Source organism: Eschrichtius robustus, chromosome 3, assembly GCF_028021215.1.
Source record: "Eschrichtius robustus isolate mEscRob2 chromosome 3, mEscRob2.pri, whole genome shotgun sequence".
NCBI lineage: Eukaryota > Metazoa > Chordata > Mammalia > Artiodactyla > Eschrichtiidae > Eschrichtius > Eschrichtius robustus.
In genome coordinates, this window is record NC_090826.1 from 68,381,891 (window position 1) to 68,409,818 (window position 27,928).

Sequence of the window (27,928 nt, forward strand, 5' to 3'; positions counted from 1 at the left end):
TATATTTATTTTTTAAAATTAATTAATTAATTAATTAATTTTTGGCTGCGTTGGGTCTTTGTTGCTGCGTGTGGGCTTTCTCTAGTTGCGGCGAGCTGGGGCTACTCTTTGATGTGGTGCGTGGGCTTCTCATTGTGGTGGCTTCTCTTGTTGTGGAGCACGGGCTTTTGGCACGCGGGCTTCAGTAGTTGTGGCTCGTGGGCTCTAGAGCGCAGGCTCAGTAGTTGTGGCACATGGGCTTAGTTGCTCCGAGGCATGTGGGATCTTCCTGGACCAGGGCTCGAACCCGTGTCACCTGCATTGGTAGGTGGATTCTTAACCACTGCGCCACCAGCGAAGTCCCTAGTTGCTTATATTTAAAATCACATTCCAAATACTGTAATGCGAGCCACACAAGCCCATAATTTCTTCCAGAGATCTTTGGGACATGTGGAATGTTGGGCCAACTCAGTTCCTGTTTAAGGAAAGCATTAAACAAAAGGTTGGAAATGGACTTCCTGGAGTTTTAAAAATGAATTTGATGTGTTTTTGGAGAGATTTGCAACCTGTTTGTGGGCTAGAATATCTTTTGAAGCACTAATGACAAATGATTTATTTAACCCTATTCACCTAGCACACTCGTGGTATATATAATGGTGCCATCAGAGAAAAGGTAATATTAATTTATATTAATGGCTCTATACAGTAGTTCAGACTCTTATCATCCTAGCCATATTGAGTTTCTAGGGTGAATAATCATAACCATGTGATAAGAACTGAAAAATAGCTATTGAAATATAAATGCATGGTAAGAATATGGTCATGAGTTATACTCAACAAAAAAAGTTGAAGGATAATGTAATTTATGGGGGAACATGAAATCCTTCCTGGTTATGACATCAAAAAGGAGCAAATCTAATTTTCAGGAAAAGTAATGCAATTTAAGCTGTCAAGCATAGGTGTAAATATTATTCAAGAAGCACCTGTATTCCAGGAATAATACTAATAATAACCTTTAGAGCTTTTTAGTTTAAAAAGCACTTTTATGTATAGTCTCTTATTGAGTTTTAGTAACAGCTGTGTGATGTAGACCAAGCTTTACTAATGCCAGGATGTACATGAAGACCAAGGAGGTCAAATGGCTGAGCTCACTGAGAGTACAGAGTTGGGACTAGATCCAGGTCTCTTACCTCTTAACCCATTGTTTCCTTCTTTCCTTTACTTCTATTTTTCTTTCTTTTTCACAACCATTACAAGTATAACATAGCTCCTCTCTAGATATCCATTTTGCTGATACTGGAAGTAAGGGGAGCTTTACTTTATTCTTGAGATTTTTGATAGGTATGAAATTAGGATAAGAATGCATATCACTTCAGTGCATTAAAGGAAACACAATTCACCATAGACCTCAGAGTTGTCTTTTTTTTTTTTTTTTTTTTAAGGATGAAATGAGACAGTAGGAAGAAAGAACTTTTCAACTGTGAATTATGGGGAGTTCCCTGGTGGTCTAGTGGTTAGGATTTGGCGCTTTCACTGCCGTGGCCTGGGTTTAGTCCCTGGTCCGGGAACTGAGGTCCCTCAAGCTGTGGGGTGTGGCCAAAAACAAAACAAAACCCCCCTGTGAATTATGAAGATACAAAGGATAATGATTCTATCAGTTAGAAATCTGTTGGTTGAAAGCAACAGAAAACCCAGCCCACAATGGGTTGGTGAAATTATTGGCTTGTGTAACTAAACATTCTGGGATAGGGCTGTGTATCAGATAGGATGTTTTCAGCTGCAAGCAGCACAGAGCTAGTTCAACTGCCTAAGACAAATAACTTTCTATTTTACATAAAAGAGGCATAGTGGGTTCCAGAGCTGGTTAACAGAGCAACTCACCAATGTCAAGGACCTAGGTTCACTTGAAATCTTTGCGTTCTTGGCATTGATCTCTTCCTGCATTGATAGTAAGGTGGTGGTGGAAGTTTCTAGATCACATACAGGTAAGGGAACATCAGGGGAAGAGGGGATTGTCTTTTACTGTGTTTGTTTCTTAGGAATGAAAAAATACTTCCCTGAGGCTTCCTGGACATCTTCCTTCCATGTCTTGTTGGCCAGGACCGGGCCACATGCTTACTCCTAAAATCACCACTTCTACTAGTCTAAGCCTTATGCCTGTAACACAGGAGGTGAATCATTTTCCTCCAAAGCACACACGAAGTATAGCTACCTGATATCGGAAGATTACCTTAGGAGATGAAAGGGGTGGACAACTTCCAGTGTCCATTACTGACTGTCTTTAGGTGAGGCTGGATCTAGAGTCTCTGCCCTTCTCCATGTGCCAGCTTTGTCCCCAGGGTCAGTCTTCTAATGTTGAAGTGACAGCTGCAGTAGTTAGATTTCACATCAGAGGGATAGAGGCACCTTTCTAGGAGCTTCTGTGGAAAAGAAGATTCCTTCCCCAGAAACCCCAACAAATTCTTTCTTGTATGTTATTGGCCTAAGTTGGATTATGAATTAGTCATTAACTGATTTAAACCTAACTACGATTCATTTCTGATGGAACTGAGGATGGGTCACTCCTACCCAAGCTACCATATGGCTTAAAATGAGGAATGAAACTTGAGGGGGAAGGGGAATGGGTACTGTAGATATTGATGTCCAGCACAATAACAAATCTGGCCCCAAAGGGCAATAGCTTTCTCCTTTCATTAAGCCACATCTCCTATAAATCATGGTGACAGGCACGCAATAAGACAAATGTGACAATAAGATGAATCCTTCCCTGCTAAAAGTTTACAAAGCAGCACATGGTAAGTTCCACAACAAATGTATGAAATTTAATAGGTATATAGAAGGTGAAGGAATAACATTAGCTTAGGGTGTTATTAGAAAATGTAGTTTAGTTAGACTTTATTGGATGGGGAAGATTTTGACAGATATGACTGGGTTTAGAAGTTGAGTTTAAGCTATGGCATCTTTGGCCGAGGGAGTGACATGTATAGTTATATGGAGATGGGAAAAATACAAAGTATAAAATTGTTAAAGACATGGGATTCTAGAACAGAGCTGCCTAATATGGTAGCTGCTAGCCAAATATAGATATTGAGCACTTTAATTGTTGCTAGTCCAAATTGAGATAAAATGCAAGGGTAAATATACACCAGATCTTAAAAACAACAACAAATGCTGGAGAGGGTGTGGAGAAAAGGGAACCCTCTTGCACCGTTGGTGGGAATGTAAACTGATACAGCCACTAAGGAGAACAGTATGGAGTTTCCTTAAAAAACTAAAAATAGAATTACCATATGACCCAGCAATCCCTCTACCGGGCATATACCCAGAGAAAACCATAATTCAAAAAGACACATGCACCCCAGTGTTCATTGCAGCACTATTTACAATAGCCAGGTCATGGAAGCAACCTAAATGCCCATCGACAGATGAATGGATAAAGAAGAAGTGGTACATATATACAATGGAATATTACTCAGCCATAAAAAGGAACGAAATTGGGTCATTTGTAGAGATGTGGATGGATCTAGAGACTGTCATACAGAGTGAAGTAAGTCAGAAAGAGAAAAACAAATATCGTATATTAACGCATATATGTGGAACCTAGAAAAATGGTACAGATGAACCAGTTTGCAGGATAGGAATTGAGACACAGATGTAGAGAACAAATGTATGGACACCAAGGGGGGAAAGCGGCGGTGGGTGGGGATGGTGGTGTGATGAATTGGGCGATTGGGAAAAAAAAACTTAATAAAAATGTAAGCTCTCAATTTCATTTTAAAAATAATTGATTATATGTTGAAATGATATTTTGGATATATGGGATTATATGAGGAAATTAGTTTCACCTATATCTTTTGTTAATGTGATTTTTAGAAAATTTAAAATTATATAGCTTCTGTTACATTTATATTGAGTAGTACTGCTCTAGAAAGTGGAATAGTCATGAGAACTCCATCAATCTTATGAAAATTGGCAATGATGGTGGTAAAGCATCAAATATAGATACCCCAGAAGATGTTAAGGATTTCATTTTACAATGAAAAAACATCAGAAAGGTATATCTAATGGATGGATAATTTTCCTTATATGGTACCTTACCCTGAGTTTACTTTCTTTTGATTTAGTTTGTGCACCAGAGAGTATAAAAAATGACGTTAAGTACTATGTCGTACTACTTTTATCTAGTATATCTTTTCTCTAGTATATCTCTGTAACCAAGTATTTGTTAGAGGAACATTGATTATATAACCACTTCAGTGTTTCTTTTCTTGTACTGTTTTTTCTTTCTTTTAACATTAAACATTTATTAGCTGTGCTAATTGGATGAAGTCATAATTTTCTCATCCACAAAATGAGGTTAATAAAACCTAGTACACAGGTAGGTTTTATTAAACGAGGTAAGTGAATGTGCAGTGACGTTCGGATATAAACCGAGCAGTGCACTGTGTTAGACATCGTAGGAGAAAGATGACTGAGATCTCGCCTCTCTGAGTGAGGGTGACAGATACGTGTTACACCAATTGGAGTTGAAGGCAAGGTGACTCAGACACTCGAATGAGGTGCTAGATTTAAACGTTGTGAGTGAAGTGGAAAGAGTGATTCCACCCGGGCAGTCACATTCCTACAGAGTCTCAATAGACAAGAGCATGGGGGTAGAGTTGGGGGTGGGTGGGCAGGCCTTTTAGATTTTGGATTGAAGAAAATGTATGAATGGAGGTAGGAAGCTTCATGATGTGTATTTGTGGTTCCTTTTTGGTTTAAATATCCAGGACTGTTATATTACAATTGGGTTATGTTGCCCCACTGTACCTCAGTGGAGCATCTACCAGCCTGGGAGTTCCTTGTGTATGAGGACCTTGTGTATGGTCCTAGTCATCTTTGTACACCCAGCGTGCAACACAGAACCTGACAAAAAGCACGTTTCCAATAGATGATTGTGAGTAGATGAATGAGCACGAACTTTGCAGCATTTAGAAAGCATTTCTTATTTTTCAGTTCAAAATGCAGTATCTACGAGGAGTATTTGAATCTCTAGACTTTCTGACATACAGATGTATTTGCTGATGGCTAGGCATTGAGATCATGTGAGTGATAGGTTTTTATCCTCCCTTGAGGAACTGATCTGAAGTCACGGAGCTTTAGTTACCTGCTGCTACAGAGGGCTCTTACTCCACCTGCCAGGGACCATTACATTTCTGCCGATTTTCAACACAACTTTCTGTGGAGCTCTATTCCATGGCTCTACTCCTTCCAGCAAAGAAAACCCCGATGCCTTGGCTGCCAACTTCTGGCTGCCCGGAGTGGAACGTTATTCTGCAGGGGAGGAAGCACAGTGGGAAAGGGTTATATCTACAGGAAATCTAATATTTGCTCTGTAGTGAAGCATGTGAAAAGATTGAAAGAAAGGAAGTAGCTTAGTAGCTAGAAGTTCAGTTTGTGTGGGATTTCCTGTTTGGGGCTTTTTCCCCTACCCTGTTTTATCATCATTATGTTTTAATGTTTTATTTCCTGTCTACTTGGTAAGTTGCTTTTTATAAATTAATTTTTATTGGAGTATAGTTGCTTTACAATGTTGTGTTAGTTTCTACTGTACAGCAAAGTGAATCAGCTATACGTATACATATATATCCCCTCTTTTTTGGATTTCCTTCCCATTTAGGTCACCACAGAGCATTGAGTAGAGTTCCCTGTGCTATACAGTAGGTTCTCATTAGTTATCTATTTTATACATAGTATCAATAGTGTATATATGTCAATCCCAGTCTCCCAATTCATCCCCCCGCCTTCCCCATTGGTATCCATACGTTTGATCTCTACGTCTGTGTCTCTATTTCTGCTTTGCAAATAAGATCATCGGTCTACTTGGCAAGTTGCTTATTAGTGGTGGTTGGGATCCACTATGAGCACCATTAACAGATTTTCACGGGAAAAAACGACAAGGAGAAAACTGTTCTACTCACTTTCCATCATTTTGAGAAAGGAAGCCAGAAAAGCTGTTTTCTATGCATACTACCTCCCCCTGACTAACCATGATTAATGATTTTTGTTAGTGGACTAATTATACCACTGACTTCACAACTGGAATAAGAAATAGGAGCCATTATTGGCTTAAATGACTCGCCGCCCCCCGTGAATAATAAAAATTTAACACCAGTGAGTATTTGCAAAGAGTAACTATAAAGCCGAATATATTATGTCTTCATCGGGACACAAAGGTTAACAACCCTTTGTGTTAAAGGCCCACCAGTTAGAACAGCTCACTACAGACCTGGGTGAAAAGAGGAAAGGGCGGCGGCAGTAGTTCTTCCCTGTGGGCGTTAATTCTTCTGTACCTTTGGCCTCTTCCTCGTCCTTATCACTAGTACCTTTCATATACCTCTGGGATTTGTTAGGGGCTTTGCCAACCTTGCTGGACCTCTAACCGTAGAGCAGGGAGAGCTGTTCCAATTCAGACGTATTTTGATAGGGCTTAAAAAGCCATTTAACAAATAGTAATTGCACAGTTTCTGGGCTTCCAGAGGCTTATGGATGCATTAAAGCTCAAGGTTCCAGGGGAATCAGGAATGGTGTGAAACTCAGGGAGGTTGGGAGAGGGTTGGAAGTGAGGGCTGAAGCAAGTCTCAGGGATGGAGGAAAGGCTGACTGTATCTTTGGCAAACGTCACTTGATAACAAAAGGTAAAAATTTTCATTTAGCCATTTTGATATAAAAAACCTGTATTAGGGATTTCCCTGGCGGTCCAGTGGTTAGGACTCTGTGCTTTCACTGCCGAGGGCCCCCACCACCAAAAGAAAGAAAGTTTTGTTTGGTATGTAGAAGGTACTCAATAAATATTTATTTATTGAACTTAATCTTTTTTTTTTTAAAGATTTTATTTATTTTTGGCTGCATTGGGTCTTTTCTGCATGCGGGCTTTCTCTAGTTGCGGTGAGCGGGAGCTACTCTTCGTTGCAGTGCACAGGCTTCTCCTTGCAGTGGCTTCTCTCGTTGAGGAGCGCGGGCTCTAGGCGCATGGACTTCAGTAGTTGTGGCACTCGGGCTCAGTAGTTGTGGCGCATGGGCTTAGTTGCTTCGCTTGGCATGTGGGGTCTTCCTGGGCTAGGAATTAGACCCATGTCCCCTGCACTGGCAGGCGGATTCCTATCCACTGTGCCACCCGGGAAGTCCCGAACTTAATCTTGAAACCAATGGCATGTTCTTATGCCCTCCTTCTCCTCTTCCATTTTGTATCTGGACCTCACAAATTACCCAAATTATGGTTGGCAAACTTAAGAGTAGCACTGCAGATTTTAGTAAAATGAATTGTATTTTTGAAGGAAAATGAGGTCCAATAAAGACTGGGTAAACGTAAGAAGTCCCTTTAAAACCTCCACACAACTTCTCACCATTTCAGTCTTTCTGTTTCTACCATTAAGTGAATTTGATCAAGTTGCATTAGCCTCTCCAGACCTCAGTTCCCCCTTTCTTAAAGCCAAGGGATTGGGACTTCCCTGGTGGCGCAGTGGTTAAGAATCTGCCTGCCAACTCAGGGGACACGGGTTCGAGCCCTGGTCCGGGAAGATCCCACATGCCAGGGAGCAACTAAGCCCGTGTGCCACAGCTACTGAGTCTGTGCTCTAGAGCCCACGAGCCACAGCTACTGAGCCCACATGCCACAACTACTGAAGCCCACGCGCCTAGAGCCCGTGCTCTGCAACAAGAGAAGCCACTGGATTGAGAAGCCCGCGCACCACAACAAAGAGTAGCCCCCGCTCGCTGCAACTAGAGAAAGCCCGTGTGCAGCAGTGAAGACCCAATGCAGCCAAAAATGAATAAATAAATAAATAGATTTATTAAAAAAAAAAAGCCAAGGGATTGGACTAGTCGAGGTCCATTTTAGACATGTTTTAGACATTTTTGTTTTACTACCTCATTCATTAATTACTTTCTTAAGCACAAAAATGAAAAATGAATAAAAATTTCCTCATTTAAAAAAGCGAATTTTCCAAAATAGTCTTGCCTATGTTTTCACTGTGGTATACATATCATGACCTCACTTTTGGGAACACAACCTTCGATGTCAGCATTGTAAATGGCAAGTAACAAAGGAGTGTAAACCGCTACGAAGTTGGTGAGACCTGAGCTTGAATCCTGGCTCTGACAAGTACTATCTTTGTGACCTTAGACAAATTGCTTACTCTCATTAAGTCTCGATTTTCTTATTGGTAATATGGAGATGATAATGTATTTATAAAGCTATTGTGAGGATTAAATATGATAATGGATATAAATTGCTTAACACAGAGCTTGGCCTATAGGAAACAGTTCATATCGCCTAATGTTAATGATATAACTGCTTACATCATAAATTGAGGACTATTTCACTCAAGTATTTATTAAATAAACTAATGATCAGAATGTTTTCCTGGTAGAAACTGACCTAAAATATTTCTTTCTCTTTGCAGATCTTATATTGCACTTTAAATACACCTAAAGTTGACATGGGAAAACTCTTAGGAGCACAGATAGGTCTTGAAGATTTCATATTTGCCCATGTGAAAGGGATCAAAAAAGAAGTGAATGTGTATAAATCTGAGGATTCACTTGGTCTCACCATTACAGATAATGGTGCTGGCTATGCTTTTATAAAGGTAAGTCTTAAAAAATAACTGTGTGACTTAACTAAGGGTAACATATAATCTATATTATATGAAAATCTACCAGGTCAAAGAAAGTTTGAAATGATCTTTGGAGTGAGAGCTGACTCGACAGCGATGGATAGATTGGTAATGTTTCCTTTAAAAAATGTTTCAAAGACACTATTCTTTTTTTAAAAAATTAATTTATTTTATTTAATTTATTTTTGCTGGGTTGAGTCTTCGTTGCTGCGCGCAGGCTTTCTCTAGTTGCGGTGAGCGGGGGCTACTCTTCGTTGCGGTGCACGGACTTCTCATTGCGGTGGCTTTTCTGTTGCGGCGAGCGGTGGCTTCAGGAGTTGCCGTGTGCGGGCTTAGTTGCTCTGCGGCATGTGAGATCTCCCCGCACCAGTGCTCGAACCGCGTCCCCTGCATTGGCAGGCGTATTCTTAACCACTGCGCCACCAGGGAAGTCCCAACACCTTTCTTTGGTTTACTCTTTCCTTGAATTTTTTTTTTTTTTTGGATTTTTTTCCCTTCAGATTAAACTTCCTCTAGAATTTAGCATTTACTGAAAAGGAAAGCCTGGCTCTGGTGCCTACTTATCCTCATGGGCTCTTGTAGGTCTGTTGCTCCTCAACATGTGGTGACTTCCATGCTGATTTCCATTGATTTTGTGTTATTTCCAAGTGCACATATTTTTGACCACCTTATTTACTTTAAAAAAATGCTCTTCAAAAATATCTGAACTATATACAGTTGACTGTTTAACCACACAGGTTTGAACTGTGTGGGTCCACTCAGATTTTTTTCAGTAGTAAATATTACAGTGTAATGCAGTCCAGGGTTGGTTGAATCTGTGGATGCGGAACTGTGAATACCGGGAACTGTTCACACGGTGGGATTTTTTACCAGGACTTTCCATTGCGTGGAGGGTCAGCACCCTTAACCCCTGCATCGTTCAAGGGTCAACTGTAATTACTTTATCTAAATACAAAGAGCAATATAGAGATGCAAAGGCAAAAGAAGGAAGTTTGAAATGGTATGAAAAACTGTTAAGAACTGAGGAATGGTGAAAAGATTCACCTCTTAAATAACAATTCTATTATTGTAATAAGCAGTTGTGTTTTTTTGTTTTTTGAGTGTTTTTTGGCCGTGCATTACAGCTTGTGGGATCTTAGTTCCTTGAAATCCCCGGCCCTCGGCAGTGAAAGAGCCGAGTCCTAACCATTGGACCACCAGGGAATTCCCTGTAATAAGTAGTTGTAATAACACTGACTTATATTGAATGCTTGTCAGGTACTAGACACTTTGCATACGTTTTCTCATTTTAATGCTCACAACAATTCCATTTGGTATCATGTTTTCTTTTTAATTACTTTTTTGTTGAGATGTAACAGATGTACACCTTTAACGAATGTTTACAGATCTGTGTAAACACCACCCAGAGTAAGGGAAATTTCATTTCCATCACCCAGAAGGCTCCCCTGTGCTCCTTCTCGGTCAATACCCTTCCCCCGCAAAGGTAGCCACTATTTTGACCTCTATCACCATAGTTTTGCTTGTTCTTGTTCTTCATGAAAGTGGAATCACATATTATGTACTCTGCTGTTTCTGGCTTTTGCTCACATGTCTGTGAGGTTCGTCTCTGGGTAGGCACTATTATCAACTGTTATAGATGTAGAAACAGGTTTGGGAAGGTTAAGCAGCTTGCCCAATGTTATGCAGCTGGACAAATTCAGGATTTGAATCCAAGCGATCTGACTCCAGAGCTGGCAATCCTACCCACTGAGCTTAGAATTAGTGATAAAGTTTCATGCCTTTTTTTGGTCCGAATCCTTGATTTGCTGATGCATTGTCATCATTGAAAAAAATAGCCTTAGGGAAGTTATCTTCTTAACTGTAAATCGTACTTTATTTAACTTCCCACTTGATAGAACGGCTATTTTTAGCTCTGTAAAAGATACGACTCTGCTGAAGGTTGAGTGGGTGACCAAATGGAAAATCCGTGAGTTGGGAAAGTCATGTGGGATTATCTGGGGGAAGCTCAGGACATGAGGTACATGGAGCAATGCCATTCTAATGTCAGCAGGGAAGGGCTTGGAAGTTTTGCAAACACGCATGAATGTTTTAGACCTTAGCCTCTGATGTCCAGGGCTTGTGTTTCTATTTTTTTACGCCCCTTCAAACATGTGCCTGCCTCAGATTACTAGTCACTAGGCCTGTGGGGACAGAGAACATGGTGTCAAAGAGAAAGTGGAGCCTAAGCCAAACCTCCAATTTACAGTTCAACTTAGAAGAGAAATGAATATCATACTGTGTACAAGGTTGATATGATTTTTTTTAAATTGTGGAGGGCATGATTTCAGACTTATTGAAAGAGTGTAATAACACAAAGAACTCACATGATACCCTTTACTCAAAAAACTTTTACCATTTGCCACATTTGCTTTATTCTCTTAAACACAACACGTACGTGTGTGTATATGCACACACACATATACATATATGTAATTTTTCCTGAGCCATTGGAAAAAGTGGAGTGCATATATTATGTCTCTTTATCCAGTAATACTTCAGAATGTAGTTTCTAAGAACAAAGATATTCTCTTTAATATACCTACAGTACGGTTATGAAATTCAGAAAACCTAACAGCGATACAATACTGTCAATCTAGTGTCCATATTGCAATTTTATCAGTTGTCCTAGCAATGCATTTTTTTCCTGGTATAAGTCCAGTACAGGATCATGTATTTCATTTAGTTATCATGTCTTTTTAGTCATCTTTACTCTAGAATAGTTCCTCAGCCTTTTACAGGATATCCCTCAATTTGGACTTTTCTGATGTCTCTTCATGTTGTGAAACAGGTTATTATGCATTTTTGGCAGGAAAATTAGATAAGTGATGTTGTGTCCTTCTCAGTGTATTACCTCAGAAGGTGCATTTTATTGGTTTGTCTCATTATTCATGATGTTAATTTTTTCCCTTGTGTAAGGTAGTATCTGCCAGTCTTATTCACTGCAAAGTTATATTTTCCTTCGTAATTAATAATTTGTGGGGAGATACTTTGAGATTATGTATATATCTTGTTCTCTTACTTGCACCCCACAAATTTAGCATCTATTGATGAGTCTTGCCTGACTTGGTCTTTAATGGTTGCAAAATGGTGGTCTTTCTAATTCCATCATTTCCTATATATTTTTAAAAAATATTCTATTGTAATAAAGCACTCCACTTATTTATTATCTATTAGCAATGGACACATGATTTTTAAATTAATTTTTATTGGAGTATAGTTGATTATACAATGTTGTGTCAGTTTCTGCTGTACAGCAAAGTGAATCAGTTATACATATACATAAATCCACTCTTTTTTAGATTCTTTTCCCATGTAGGTCATTACAGAGTATTGAGTAGAGTTCCCTGTGCTATACAGTAGGTCCTTATTTGTTGTCAGTTTCTTATTCAGCGGGTCCATTACCATCATTTATTTTGATGCTCCAATTTCCTGAGATTTGTCTTGCAGGAGTCCTTTTCAGCTGGATCCTGTATCCTTTTGACCTGCCTCCCATTATTTTATTGAGGAATTCCTTTCTTCTGGTACAACAAGATGTTCTACGATCATCTTTTGTCTTCTTTTCCCCAGGCTTGGAATCAACCATTCTTCAAGGAGCTCTCTTTTTTAGTGAGGATGGGTATTTCAAAATCAAGATCTGAAGCTGGTTGCATGCATTCATTGCTACCTGAGTGTCAGTGTTTCTAGGTCCTTTCAGTTACCACAGAAAGGGTTAGAAAACATGTATTTTAGGAATTATGATTTCATAATTATGCCTCCAATGCCAGTCCTGCCCCACAAGGTTCTACCTTGGCTTCCCCACTAAAATATTTGCTCTCAAAATTATTGAAATATTTACTTATTTCCTTAGTTCTACAATAAACATAAAATAGTTTCAGAATTGCTGTATTCGTACTCTGAAAAATCTATTAAGAGTTCAAGATTTATATGCATTTTTTTGTCTTTAAATGTATGTACACAAAGTATTCTCTTCAGGAGTTAACTTGGAATAGGTTCTCACTTGCCCCTCCTTCCCCCAACCCATGATTTTTATTCATTTGAAATACCGTTGAATCCATTTGCTTCTCTTCAAATTGAGTTTGAGTTTTTCCTCGCATGTTGATTTAATTTTCTGAGTATGTAAAATGGTTTCAAAAGTTAAAACTATAATAAAAGATGTATTCAGAGATGTCGCTCCTTCTGTGATCCCCATTACTCACTTTCCCCACTCCTTAAAGTAATCAATTTTGTTAATTTCTGGCTCACTCTTCCAGTGTTTTTTGCCAAGATAAGCAGAAAAAGTGTAATGTTCCAAGAGTTTGCATGTCATCCTTGTTTGGGGACTATGCTAATCTTCTCTGTATGGTTCCAATTTTAGTGTATGTGCTGCTGAAATGAGTACTTGATATGCTTTTAGCAGTGGCTGGAAGTCAGTGAAGGTTGATGTAAGAGGACAGTGTAGTGGGGATTCAGACAAGGGTGAGGAGGAAGGAGTCCATGATTAGGAAGGCAATGCAGTGTGGTGCATAGGACCATGGGCTTTAGAATCAGGCCTGCTTTTGGTCTTGCTTCAACCATTTATTTACTTGCTGTGTAACCTTGAGCAAGTCATTAAAGTCATTTCTGTGCCTTCTCTCAAATGGAATATTAGCACTTACTTTATAGGATTATCTGGGTATAAACTGATGACACCTCTGAAATGTTTGATAGTACTTATAATTGATAGCTAATACCTTAATAATAGCAACAACAACAGATCATCACATAATTAGGAGATGGGATCGACGGCAGAGAAATGTATTTACTAGTACTGCATGGTTCTCACCGATAAGCCTCTTCAGGTGGAAAGACAGCAGACTTAAACATTTATAACTTTTGTACCCAAGTCTTAACATTTCCCAGGAAAATGTATATAAATAACTTAATCAGAAAAATCAGAGTATACTTACAACAAACTCTACAAATTCCTAAAGTAGTTCAAGACCAGAGTTGGCGTACATTTTCTATAAAGGGCCAGGTAGTGAATATTTTAGGCTTCATTAAATGTTAGGGTCATACAGTCTTTGTTGCAACTACTCAACTCAACTCAACGTTGTAGCACAGAATTTATATACAATACTTAAACTATGAGCATAGATGTCTTTTAGTAAAATCTTATTTATGGACACTGTAATTTGAATTTTGTATAATTTTCACATGTCACAGATATTCTTTTATTTTTTCCCAACCATTAAAAAAGGTAAAACCATTCATAACTCATGGGTCGTATAAAAACAAGTGGTAGGCCAGATTTGACCTATGAACCGTTGTTTGCTGATCCCTAGTTTAACAGAAGAGAATACTTTTAGATTCAAAATAAAAATAAGGGCTTATAGTATGCAATTAAGAAATGAAAACCTAAGTTGATTTAGAATTGAAGTAACTTATAAATAACCACAGAACTGTCATTTTCAGAATATCTTCTTATAGAAATCTGTATGATTTGGGATACTTTTACTTTACTAGAACTAAATCACATTTTAGCATGATCCTTTGAGAAATACGGTACTCGTATATTTCTAATATTTTGATTATTTAATTATCCAGAACTAATAATTGTACAAGGTCAAGGGACTCGGGGGGCGGGTGCGGGGGCAGTTCTGGGACGGAAGGTAGGATCTCTGAGAAGAGGCATGTAAAGCAAGAATAGAAGTGGTGATCTGAGAGAAGAGGTAATATTTGAGATCTGGAGGCCATGATATAGATGAAGAACAGCTTTAGTAGAGGTAAGAAAAAGTAAAGTAGGAGGGTGGGGTTTGTAAAAAAAAAAAAAAAAAGTTCAAAGGTGATAGGTCACCTTTTTCCAGTTTTATTGAGGTATAGTTGACATGTAACATGGTGTAAGTTTAAGGTGTACAATGTATTGATTTGATACACTTACGTATCGTAAAATGATTATCAAGGTGATAGATCATCTTGGATAACTACAACCCCAAACTCTGGTCTTGAGTCAGAAGATCTTGAATTCTTCATGTGACTTTCTTTCTTTCTTAACCAGACATTTGTGTTAGTTAGATCTGTTTGATTGGGAGTGTTTTGAGGAAAGAGCATGATGTCTCATAATTATACCACCTCTGTTTGAAAAGCAGTTCTCTTATTTATTAGCTGTGTTATTTTGGTTAAGCCATGTCATCACTGTGTTTTGATTTCCTCATTCACTAAAGGAATATTAAATATTTCCCCTCCCAGGCTTGTTAGGACTAAATGAAATAGCTATTTACAGTTGTTAATCTGCATGTTTATTATTATGAACAAGGTTTGAGGACAGTGTTTGGAGGGTCAGCAGCAGAGACTCAGAGTTGCTGACCATGTGGGCAGGGTCGGCTCAAACAACCTCGAGTCAGTGCTTAAGACTTTGAGGATGGTGGGATGCCACCCTAGAGTTCTGCTGATCTGTGATGAGAAGATAGAATTTTGTAACTATATGGGATGAGTTAATAGAAGTTAATATAATAACGGTCTGAAATGTTTGGGAACCTCTAAGTTTAATAATATTGTAAATCCTACCTTCCAAAAATATTTAATGTTGTCTTCACATTTTGCAGCATCAAGCTCCAAAGCCAGATGAGAGAAAGTTCTAAGTATTGAAGAGAATGATATTAAGTAACTCAGTAAATATAAATGTAGAATTAATGCCTCTTTTTTCTTCCTGGTCCTTTGTGCCTGAGTAGCACTTTTAGCAATATTATTAATCTCTATCAAGTTATGGTATGATTATTAAAGTATATTAAATTGCAGAAACTTGTCTCAGTTGCTACCTCATTCTTTATTCTATCTATTTAGGAAGCTAAGGCTCAGGTCACCCACAAAATATATCATCAGTGTCTCCCACTTTGCCTCTATATCTGGTTCACCTTATGGTGCCCTTCTCCAAGTTTCTTATGTTGATTTTCCTCTCTCTTCATCCCAGATTCTTATCCACTGGCCCTGATGATTACATATGCTTTGACTTTCCTCTTGCCCACCTGGATTCTCACCTTGCTACCTGCTGACTTCTGGTAACCGCCTTTCCTCCCTCTCTCTGGGCACCTTTCTTGTGACCTGTGGCTACTCATAGGCCCTGGTGACCCTAGATTTCTGTTACTCTGCCCTTTAATTTACTGGTAAGATTCATACATGTCTTTAAAGTCTTTCATTTAGTTTTATATAGTGCTTATTTTTAATAAAATTACAACAGTAAGCCTTAAACTAAAAATATGTGGAACTGAAATTTGTATGGTATAGTTGATCAAAGGAAAAAATAGGTTCAGAATGTATCAAGAAACAAATTAGAATAAAAATTAAGAAAGTCAGAGTTATAGATTTTCATATTCTCTAGTGACTTAAGAAAGGTTAAATGACAGAATATTAAATTTTTTTGCTTTGTTTCTTTAAACTCTAGTCTTTTGTTTAATCTCACTTATGTTTCTATGACAGTTTAGAAACTCCAGTTGTACTGAGTGGTTTGTTGTGGTTACCCTTGTTTGTTTCTCTAGTTTATGTGTCAAATATGGACTTACTAAAAAAAATTGTCACTTAGATTATGAAATTTCTGGGTTTTTTCCCTTAAAATTAACTACCTGTAATGACAATAATCTCCGTGTGAATAAGCATTATTGTGTCATTTGCATAAAGCCTATTAACAGTTATTACAATGAACATAGCAGTGTTCTTAAAATTGGGGGGTAAAAAAGAAACCCACTGTAAGTTTTGGTATATTGTAATACAATTTAAAAATTAAAAATGCCCAACCTTTCTAGGTTAGTCTTCTACAACTTGTTTTTTCTTATGACAGTATTATGGAGATGTTGGGGTACTTGAGATCGGTTTGTCTCTCAACTCGTGGACGCAATGATCAATCCCCTGCTGACTCAGAAGATGCTGTTACTCCACCTGGCAAGAGTGGGGAATACACACACTTCAGTTACACAATAGCAGCAGCCCCTAATATTTCCAGCCTGTCATTCTCACAAAGGATTTGTGATGCCCGAGGCAGACGGTGGCCTGCATTTTGCCCTGTTCCTCACCGCTGTTGAAGAATTTGTACATCCTCTGTGGGGCTGTTACCTGTGCAGAGTTTTCTGGAGCTTCTGTCCCTAAAATCCTTTCAGAAAATCTTAGGATTATGTTAGGGAGTCTTACACCTCATCTTGAAACTCTGCACTACTGGTGTATTGTACATACGTATGATAGAGTTAGGAAAGACCAATTTGATGTTTCTCCTTGGGTCCTAAGTTCTCCTCACCTAAAATACATGAATGAACAGTGATGGTATAACATCCTTCTCATTGGCTCCCCAACTGGTAACCACACCTGTCTCTTAAGTATCAATATTCTTAACTAAGGTTGTACCAATTCTTGTCTTGCATTTGTAACTAAGGTTTAAAAAACTGTAGCTAAGGGCTTCCCTGGTGGCGCAGTGGTGGTTGAGAATCTGCCTGCCAATGCAGGGAACACGGGTTCGAGCCCTGGTCTGGGAAGATCCCACGTGCCGCAGAGCAACTGGGCCCGTGAGCCACAGCTACTGAGCCTGCGTGTCTGGAGCTTGTGCTCCGCAACAAGAGAGGCCGCCATAGTGAGAGGCCCGTGCACCGCAATGAAGAGTGGCCCCCACTTGCTGCAACTAGAGAAAGCCCTCGCACAGAAACGAAGACCCAACACAGCTAAAAATAAATAAAATAAATAAATTTATTTAAAAACAAAAAACCAAAACAAAAAACTGTAGCTGGTAGAAAAAGCTCAAGCTTTATTCTGATGTAATGGGCCTCATGTTGAAATGATTCAACAATCATTTATGGAGGGACTTTTCTGTGCAGACGTTGTGCTAGGCACAGGGCAGTGGTGAAGACCATCTCTGTCCCCAAGGATATTACAGTTCAATAGTGGAGACTGAGAGATAAATGAGCAATTGCAGTATGGTTTGTTGAACTTGGCAAATTCCTTGATCTTCTGATCAAGACATGAGGCTCTCATAAAGATTGTTAAAATTAATTGAGATGGCGAATGTAAAGTACCTAGCTTAGAGCTCAACTTATGTAGCAGAAAGTACTATAGAGACATGAGAGTGGCACCTTACCTAGTCTTGGAGTGGGCTGGGAGGTGTCAGGAAAAGCTGCTCAGAGGAGCTGGTGACTGTGATGGAAGCTGAATTCTGAATGATAAAGAAGAATGGTTGGGAGTAGGATGGTTGCCTTTGTTGTTTGGGCTTCTGTCTTTAACTGAACATTAAACTGCCTTGTTGATATGTCAGTATATTGTATGTAATGTCTCAACAGCATGATAAGTAATGTTACACAGTGCTATTTTATATTAAGTATTACCCTTCATTTTCTTTCAGAGAATTAAAGATGGCAGCATAGTTGACTCAGTTAAAACAATCTGTGTGGGGGATCACATTGAAGCCATCAATGGAGAAACTATCGTTGGGTGGCGTCACTTTGATGTTGCTAAGAAGTTAAAGGAATTAAAAAAAGAGGAACTCTTTACCTTGAAGTTAATAGAACCTAAGAGGGCCTTTGGTAAGTCGGTTTGGCTTATCTTTCTCAGGGAAATGAGTACTGCGATATGGTGCCATGTGCTTTTGTATACCAGTTAAGAACATAGGAAGTGATAGATAAGCTCTACTTATAAGGAAAACAACCATTGAAGGAGAAAAAAATTACCTAGAAGGACATTTTCTTAAAAAGACATTTTGGAGTTATAAAGTGTCATGTATAGTGACTCAATTTGTTCCAAGCTCGAAGAACAGCACCTTGTATTGCGTTCATCTTGCCGAGCAGGGAGATTTTTGACTGAGCTCTCTAAACAGTGGTAACTGTCACTCATGGACCTCAACAGCAAAAATTTTAGTTACACACAGAATTGATATTTAAAGTAGTTATTTGGTCTATTTTAAAGACTTCCTTCAATACTTTTCCTCCATTGGCATTTTGAACTTGGCAGTGTGGAATGGTATGAAATTGCTTCTACTTTGGTGTGACATCTGTACTTGCTTGGTTTTAGCCATGGCAGCTGTGTTGCAACTGCTGTTCAAACCCCCAGGGCTATCTCATCTACAGGAAAATGTGCCAGCTTCTCTCTCACTACCCAGAACTATTTTAATAAGCCAAATGATGGCCTAGTGTTCATCAGTGTTAAAATATCTTCAGCAGAATCATTCTCAGCCTGCCCTTGCTCATCTGTGACTCCACCCACCTTATGTTCTTTCCTTTGCTCACAAAGTATAAATATTCCTTATAGTTTGTCTCTAATGGCTTTTCTCAGGGCAGTTAATGACAATGATGGGTGAATGCAGTGGGTCTGGGCAATTACATTTCCCCACCCTAAGCAAGTAAGGGGCAGATCCTAGCCATACGAAACTGAAACATTTTCTCTGCTTCCAAGCGATTCTGTGCCATTTAATAGAAATGCAGTGTAGGTGGTATTGCTTGTGGGTGACAGAGTTCCAAGAAGATGTAAGAAAAGGATGCCTTATGCCAGTAGTGCTCCTGGAGGGACCATTCTAGGAACCACTGACGCAGATACTGTGGTCCTGCATGGTACATTACAGCATCTGAGCTCACTTCCCACAGAGGAAGGTGGGCCAACCCGCAGAGTTCTATCCAGCAGCCCCTTTTGAAATGGCTTTGTTTGGTAACCAACTTCCCAGGTATCACAGCATATAAACTGATAGGATGTAGGCAGTTTGAGATAAACAGTATCTGATTTAGGCTCTTTGTAAATCAAAGTTATTCTCTTAGTACAGCTTAAGAAATATAATTTCTTTCTACATTTATTTCTACCATAGAATCTGTTTTCCAGAGTCGATCTCTTCCTGTTTTTCCTTGTCTGCATATAAATTGTGTGGTCCCTGTGGTTTTTTTTTTTTTTTTTAAATAAGTTGCCTGTAGTTTGAAACACTCCCTTACTTTTTTTTTTTTTAATAAATTTATTTATTTATTTATTTTTGGGTGTGTTGGGTCTTCGTTTCTGTGCGAGGGCTTTCTCTAGTTGCGGCAAGCGGGGGCCACTCTTCATCGCGGTGCGCGGGCCTCTCACTGTCGCGGCCTCTCTTGTTGCGGGGCACAGGCTCCAGACGCGCAGGCTCAGCAGTCGTGGCTCACGGGCCTAGCTGCTCCGCGGCATGTGGGATCTTCCCAGACCAGGGCTCGAACCCGTGTCTCCTGCATTGGCAGGCAGATTCTCAACCACTGCGCCACCAGGGAAGCCCCCTGTGTTTTTTGTTGAAAGTTGCTGGTACACCTTAACTTGGATGTTAGGTTGGTAATAGTCTTGGATGTTATAGAGGTCATTGTATTTAGCTATTATTGCTCCATGATTAGATTTTTTTCCTTCAATATTTGAGATACATGTGTGGACGGTTGGTGTACTTCACTGCCTTATGTGTCTGCGATGGCTGAACTTGCTCTTTTGCTTCATATGAATTCCATGGACAAATTTGAAAAGGATTTTCCTAATGGGGGTATATTATTTCAGGCAGCTCACATTCTGGTGGTATGAGTTAGGATACCTGGAGATTGATTTTGGGGCAGTGACAAGTTTTTATTTTCCATGGTTTCAATGGCAGCTTAACTCAATGTAACCCCTGCTGGTCTATATGAATTTTTCACTCTGTGGATCAATGTTTGCCTCTGGGCCCTAGCCTGGGGATTTCTCTTAGAAGTAGGCCTTGCTTCTCTGCCCACCCTTCAGCCCTTAATTTTGGTGCCTATCTTTTTGACTCTAGGATAAAGGCAATGCTAGCTTGTTCCTTACCCTGTGGCCTTATTCCAGCACTTAGCTCTTTGCCAGGGAGGGAATATATATCAGGAGGTACTTGGGGGACCAGGCTTGGCCCCATTCTCTCCATCCCAATCTTATCTTTCGCTATGTTTCCTTCCTTCCTGTGTTTTTCTAGCATTTTCATTGATGCATTGATTCAAATTTAAAGTCCTTCATGATCTGACTCTGTCATCGTGGATTCCTACCAGGAGAAAGGGCCAGTCTACATGAGGCAGAATTCTCTTCTTTGCATTCAGATAGCTTCAGCCAAGATGGCCTAAGTCATTTCTGGGACTTTACCAAAAGCTGTCAGAAATAGCCACACACTCCAGTATCTTGAGATTTTCCTATCAACTTCCCAAAGATTTAGGCTGGGGAGGCATGTGGACTGTGTCCCAAAATATAGGAGGGAATAATGTAGTTGGCCGCTTTGTGCTGGCATAGCAGGTATGATGAACACAACTTCTTAACCACTGATGAGGGAATCCTTACTGCCTGTTTTATTTCCATATTTTACATCCACCACTACCCACACCCCACTTCTAGGGGCCACTATATGTGTCAAGATTCTCTGAGAGCTACAGAATAAGCACTATCTAATTGAAGGAAAAGACATTTTTGGGAAAGACTATCAAGTAGGTCTCAGAAACAAAGACAGTTCAATCAAGTCTTGGAAAGGTAGGAACTGAGGCTGTTTCAGGGATGTGTGAACCAGGAACCCTTCATGGTACCGGCTTAATTGACTCCCTGAAGTTATTTCTTGTCTTCATGTTACCCAACTTAGGATTCAAATTCCTGGGAGGGGGGTACTTATTAGGTCGTGTGTCTGTCTTGATAGTGGGGAAGGCAGGCTACATAATTGACAGGCCCACCAAAATCACACAGAACAGCGAAGGGGAGGAAGTTTCCTTTTGGGTAGGAAAAGGCAGATGTCCATTTAACCATTTCTCTAAGCTTTTACATCTTGTTCTTTAGGTGGAGAAGTGTTTGTTTTCTCTTGACTTTGAATCTGACTCTATCCATGCATGATGCTGTCAGTCTGGTGTATCAGAATGAGTCTGGAGGGAGGAGGGTATTGTCAACTGGCTTTGGGTGTCTAGTCTTAAGGATTTTATTATTCTACTAAGTTTTGGGTGCTATATAGATGGCTGTTTGGCAGTGGGCTATCTGGAGACCATGACAGTATCGTTAACTTTCTTTCAGGGAAAGGCTAAAGCCATATTCTTCTTGGTGCTGGCCACCAAATTTGGAAGGGACCTCACTCCATAGATTTGGACTACACTCCTGGAAGGTCCTTCATTTATGTATCCCACAAATAATTTGAGAATCTGCTGTGTTCCAGGTACTCTGCTATGCCTAGCAGATACTAAGAAAAAAAGCCTAAGTTATAGCTCCTGCCTTTTGAGAAGCTCACAGTGTAGTAGGAAGCTGTTATGGACTGAATTGTGTCCCCCTAAAATTTGTGTGTTGAAGTCCTAATCTCCAGTACCTCAGAATGTGACAATATTTGGAGATAGGATCTTTAAAGAGGTAACTAAGTTAAAATGAGGTCATTAGGGTGGCCCCCTGGTCCAATATGACTGGTGTATTTACAAGAAGAGAAAAATTGGACATGGAGACATGTAGGGGGCGAATGCCTTGTGAACATGAAGACAGCCAACTGCAAGCCAAGGAGAGAGGCCTCAGAAGAAAGTAACCCTGGTAACAGACTTCTAGCCCCCATAACTGTAGGAAAATAAGTTTTTGTTGTTTAAGCCATGTGGTCCTTTGTTATGGCAGCCCCAGGAAACTAATACAGAGGCCAATAAGCAAAAAAAGAAAATATAGTGCAAGTTCCTTGACTATGGCAGTAGATCTTGGACTTTCTGACAATATAGAAGGTATAGGTTGGGTGTCTTAGCAGTCCTTTGGCCTTGGGCAGATGGCAAGAACATACCAATATGTTTTCATTCAATTGAATATTTGAGTAATTAGTATATACTGGTCTTAGGGTGCTAGTTGCTGGGATAATAGTCACTGTTTATCGAGAACCTACTGTGCTCCATCACCGTACTACATACTTGGTATTCCATAAATAAGATCCAGTTCTTGCCTTCAAGAAATGCATGTCTAGGGACTTCCCTGGTGGCACAGTGGTTAACAGTCCGCCTGCCAGTGCAGGGGACACGGGTTCAATCCCTGGTCCGGGAAGATCCCACATGCCGCGGAGCAACTAAGCCCGTGTGCCACAACTACTGAGCTTGCCCTCTAGAGCCTGCAAGCCACAACTACTGAAGCCTGCATGCCACAACTACTGAAGCCCATGCTCTGCAACAAGAGAAGCCACCACAATGAGAAGCCCACGCACCGCAACGAAGAGTAGCCCCCGCTCGCTGCAACTAGAGAAAGCCCGCGCAGCAACGAAGAGCCAACACAGCCAAACAAAGAAGAAAAGAAAAGAAAAAATAATAAGAAACTCATGTCTAGTGAGAAGAGATGGATATGAAAAAATTTCAGTAAAGGGTGTTAGAGGTGATAGAATGTACTGGAGGTCTAAAAGTGGGATACATCAAACCAACCAAGGAGTTTAGGAAAAGCTTCCTGGAGAAGGAATTTGAGCTGAATCTTAAGAGGCTTACTCAATGAACAAATCAGGGAAGGTTGTCCTAGGGAGTAGGAATAGAATAAACAAAGGTGCAGAAGCATGAAGCAGTATCATATATCTTAGAATATGATGTATGTGGGTGTGATTGGAATAGAGGTTATAGGTGGTGGTGTGGCAAGAGACAAAGCCCAAGAGTCAGTGGGCACCAAATTATCAAGGGCCTTATGTATATAGATAAAGAGTGGACAGCGGAGAACCACTGAAGGGGTTTAGGCAGGGGAGAAGCATAATGAGACCTGGATTTTAGAGAGGTATTTTGGAGACTATGTCAGAGAGGTGGGGTACGAGTAAAAGGTCAGGAAGTCAGTAAAGACTCTATTGTGTTGAGGAGAAGCAAGATGAAATCTGGAGGCAGTGCCAGTAGGCATGGAGGTAAGGAATGGTTCTGAGGATTAGATGGTGGTGCGCTGGAGCCATTAGTGCTCATCTCTTTTCAATTCCATGTTCAGTGGCATCAAGTCGTTTGCTTGAAATTGGCTCTGGTGCGGTATTTGCGTCACAGAAATAGACAAGTGCTGCAAGTCAGGGCTTTTTTTTTTAACCTGGAAAGGTGACTGGTAAACATTTACCCGCATGCCACTGAATATTAAGAAGGTAAAATTGGTAATGCATTGGATGTTGAGGTATAGGAAAAGAAGTTGCAAATGATGACCCACGGATTTGTGGATTGTGTGTGGTGCTATTCCTTGAGAGGAGGAAAACTGGAAAAGAAAGATTTGGGTGAGGAGACAGGGAAGAGAGATTGTACTTACAGTACCATTTTGGGCCTTAAGAGTTTGAAATGTGTGGGACAGTTCAGTTGGAAATGCGTTAGATGTAGATGGGCATTTAGAATTGGGGCCTAGGGAATGGGATTTCTGAGTAACTTGAAGCCATGGAAGTAGATCCAGTTACTGACAGTAATAAGAGGAAAAGGCCAAAAACAGAGCCCTGGGGGAACCCCAGCTTTCAAGGGATAGAAAGAGAAGGAGTCAGCACAGTGAGGAATGGCTGGACTTGGAAGAGCCAGCTTCTGGGTGGCCTTTACCCAAGCACTCAAGGAACAAGTCACTTGTCCCAAGAGCAGATGCGCCATTGCAGCTTTCCTAAGTTGCCTGTGGGACTCTGAGGGAGGAATAAAGGCTAGTATGAAACATACCCTCAGAATCTCCTCTGCTGGTTTAAATAACTGTTTTTCAGCCAGTAGGTCTCAACCAGTGTGTTTAGAACACAAAGTAGAATAGAACTGAAAATTTCATAGTGCTTTGTGCCTAGTAAGGGTAAGCACTGTTTCAGTTTCAATGTTTCCGTGTACGCATATGGGTGTTTCAGATATATATGTCATGATATAATGTATTATATATATTTCTCACTGTGTGTCACAGCAAAAAAAAAAACCACAGAAAACAAAAAACAGAAACATTTGAAAGCGACTGGTTTAAATGATCCCCTTGTTGAAAACTTGTAATTTAATGGGAAATCTTATTCATACCTAACATGGTTTCTCCTGGTCAGCTGCGTTCCGATCCAAATCTTCCATCTTCTAGCCATGAATTGATGGCAGCCTTCCCAATCCTTATCAAGTATCGGCTGCAATGTCTCTAGTGGTAATTTTTTTAGGGCATGGCTCACTCCCTTTTCTCTTTTGCCAGTGAAAAGGAACATGTCTCCACAATGAGCTCAACCCTTCAGAGTTTGCCCTGTAAACCTAGATTTTCCCAAGGCTGTGAAAATTAATTCTTCCATTTCACTGGCTGAAGGATCAGACTAGTTTAACTGGTTTGTTTTCTTATGAGGCCTTTTAATTATTAAATGTTATGAGGCTTTGATTCAGTTTTATTTAGATAAGTCTCCACTTAACTTATCCTGGAGAATTTCTTTAATTTGTAATTGTTCCACTTTATGGAAAGAAGTTTGTGGAAGGAGGTATGAAATGTATCTGTGAAGTGTTTTGAAAACAGAAAGGGATTTGAAAGAATGTTGGCCTCCTAAAGCATCGATAGTCTTTGTTTTGGGGTTAGATTTTGTTGCAGATCTCTGGGCTGTGTCTTCTTTTAGAGACCTCATTTCTGTGCTATGTGCCCATCAGAATAGGATGTTCAGTATGTGAAGTACGTCCGATTCCCTTGAGTCATTCACAGCTGGAAAACTTGTACCTCATCTTCGTGATTCAGCTTAACTGATGTGCTCATTTTCAAAGACTAAGTCTATTTGCTATTAAGAGAAACTTCGGCTTTTAAGTTTTATGACTTTTTACATAGACACATCAAACATTTAAAAAATACTCTCTACTATTCATGCTATTTCGAGTGAACATTTTTCAAGCAACAGTGCTTTTGGTACTTTTTTTTTTCTTTTTAAATTAATTAATTAATTAATTATTTTTGGCTGCGTTGGGTCTTCGTTGCTGCGCGGGCTTTCTCTAGTTGCGGTGAGCGGGGGCTACTGTTCATTGCGGTGTGCGAGCTTCTCATTGTGGTGGCTTCTCTTGTTGCGGAGCACGGGTTCTAGGCACACGGGTTTCAGTAGTTGTCGCGCGTGGGCTCTAGAGCACAGGCTCAGTAGCTGTGGTGCACAGGGCTTAGTTGCTCTGCGGCATGTGGGATCTTCGCGGACTAGGGTTCGAACCCGTGTCCCCTGCATTGGCAGGCGGATTCTTAACCACTGTGCCACCAGGGAAGTTTGGTACTTTTATGTATACTGAATTCTACTAAATATCCTGTGGAATACGAAAAAAGTTACAAAAGGGACAACAAAGTGTAAGTAGTTAAGTATGTAGACTCTGCCACATATGGGCTGTGTGTTAATGTGACATTGGGTGAATTAACCTTTCTGTGCTTTGGTTTCCTCACACAAAAAGTAAAGATAATAGTATCGACCACATTGGGCCGTTGTGAGGATTAAATGATTAAACACACAAAAACAATCATAGAACAGTCCCTGGTGCATATAAGTCTTTGGTAGAAGTTAGCTGCTACTATTACTATTGATACTTTCTTGAAGGTGTAGCCCTTTCTTTAAGGAGTAATTTTAGAAACAAGATGAACCCCACATGAAGCAAGACAAACAATGTGGGTGAGCTGGTGATTAGCAAATATTTGTTGAAAACTCTGGCGCTCTTCCGGATCCTGGAAAGACAGATGGTAAATCACATCTCATATCAAATAATGAAATATATCAGTATGTCATTGTCATAGCTGCTGTTCACTTTTCTAAGTACTTTCTAAGTGGGAAATAATTTAATCCTTACACCCATTCTAAAAAGTTAAGCAATCTGTCCAAGATTTTAGAGTTAGCTCGTGAACGAGGGAGGTAGGCTTCTAACCCCTGCAGTGAGGGTCCAGAGCCAGCTCCCTAACAGCTGTTATGGATGAGTCAGCATGTTTACTGTCCTCAAGGAGCTTGCAATTTACATAAGGAGGCAGATACATTAAGAATCAGGTAGTTTATCAATAGCCGTAATAGCTACCATTTGAAGCAATTGCTTATTAGAAGCAATATGGTATAACGGTTAAAAGCATAGATTCTGAGCCAAAGTGCTTGGGTTGAATTCCTACCTCTGCTGCTTACTTCCTGTGTGATCTTGGACTACTTACTGACTCCCTTCTATGCCTGTTTACTTATCCATAAAGTGTTGTGGGGATTGAATGTGTTAATATACGTAAAGCACTTAGAATAGTGCTTGGCACACAGTGCTACATAAATGTAAGTCGTTGCTACTAGGACTTCTATTCTGGCCTGATTCAATCCTTGTGTCATTCCTATGAAGGTTTTCTAGATAAGTAAACTGAGACTTCGGGCAGTTAAATACCTCCCTGAGGTCATTCAGTGCAAGTATAGTACTCCATTCCTGTTTGCTCCTGAGGCTTCTGCGCTTAACAGTATGTGTTACCGCCTCTTAGACTATAATGCAGACCATATGATACGTGCTGTAATGCAGATTTAAACGAAGGGCAGTTCAGCTGAGAGCTGATTTGTCCATGATGGGGAAGGGTCCTGAAGCTGAGAGTGAGGGAGGCTGGGAGCAGTGGTAATATTGCGAAGGAATTTTCCCAAAGCGATAAGCCATGGGACAGATGGCTTATCTAGCATGTCCCACCAGTATCAAGGACCAGTGTCCCATTCCCATGTAACTCCCCATGAGAAGTGATAGGACTCCTGATAGAGTTGCAAAGGGATATCAGGGCTGTGAGAGCTGTGACCTTGCCATCTGAGGTGAAAGAGGCCCTGTGCCCTGGGCTTGGACACACTGACTTGGAGGTCGAGCTTCAGGGTAGGATCTGTGTTGGACTGAGCACCACGTCAGCCCTCTGGATCCCGAGAAGGGGAGACTCCCAAAGCAAAAACCAAGACTCAGTTTCTCGCCAAACCTGTGGAGTGAGGGGCTCCCAGTCAGATTCAACCTGACATTTCTTTTCTCCAGAACTGTGGAGCAAAAATTTAAATCCACTACAGACATTTAAGTGGGTGTTTAAAGAGGGGAAAGATATGAGTAGGTGAGAAAGATTCCTGAAGAAGATTGCACTTGAACTTGGCCTTGCTGGATGGCAGAGGAAGTACAGACAAGGAAGGAGGGTTTCCTGTGGAAAAGAGTCTTGGAGGGACTGCAGCAAATCAGGCTGCAAAAACAGCTCCAGGCCATGTTAAGAAGATCTCTGAAAACTAGGTGGGGAACCTGAGCTTGTCAGAGGGGATAATAGGGAATCATTGAGATATTAGAACTGAAGAATGAATGATGAAATAGATTTTGGGGAGTTAAGCCCGGAGGAGGAATGTTGGCTGTATTTGATTAGAGGAGAAACCACGTCAGAAGCTGCTGCAGTATTCCAGGAGGAAATAATAAGGGCTGGTATCGGAGGCAGCAGCGGGAATTCGC

The 27,928-nt window shown here is 40.2% G+C and overlaps 1 protein-coding gene and 1 non-coding gene across 2 annotated transcripts in view; one reads left to right on the plus strand and one right to left on the minus strand.

Moving 5' to 3' along the window:
- GIPC2 (GIPC PDZ domain containing family member 2) overlaps positions 1–27,928 on the plus strand; it is an 86,508-nt gene that overhangs the window by 19,231 nt on the left and 39,349 nt on the right. The window contains exons 2-3 of the mRNA XM_068540163.1: positions 8,424–8,609; positions 18,007–18,187. Of these exons, the coding sequence (XP_068396264.1) occupies positions 8,424–8,609; positions 18,007–18,187 (367 nt within the window). The remainder of the gene's footprint in view (positions 1–8,423; positions 8,610–18,006; positions 18,188–27,928) is intronic.
- LOC137763131 (U6 spliceosomal RNA) lies at positions 12,947–13,053 on the minus strand. The gene has a single exon (XR_011073699.1). It is a non-coding gene; the product is annotated as a U6 spliceosomal RNA (small nuclear RNA).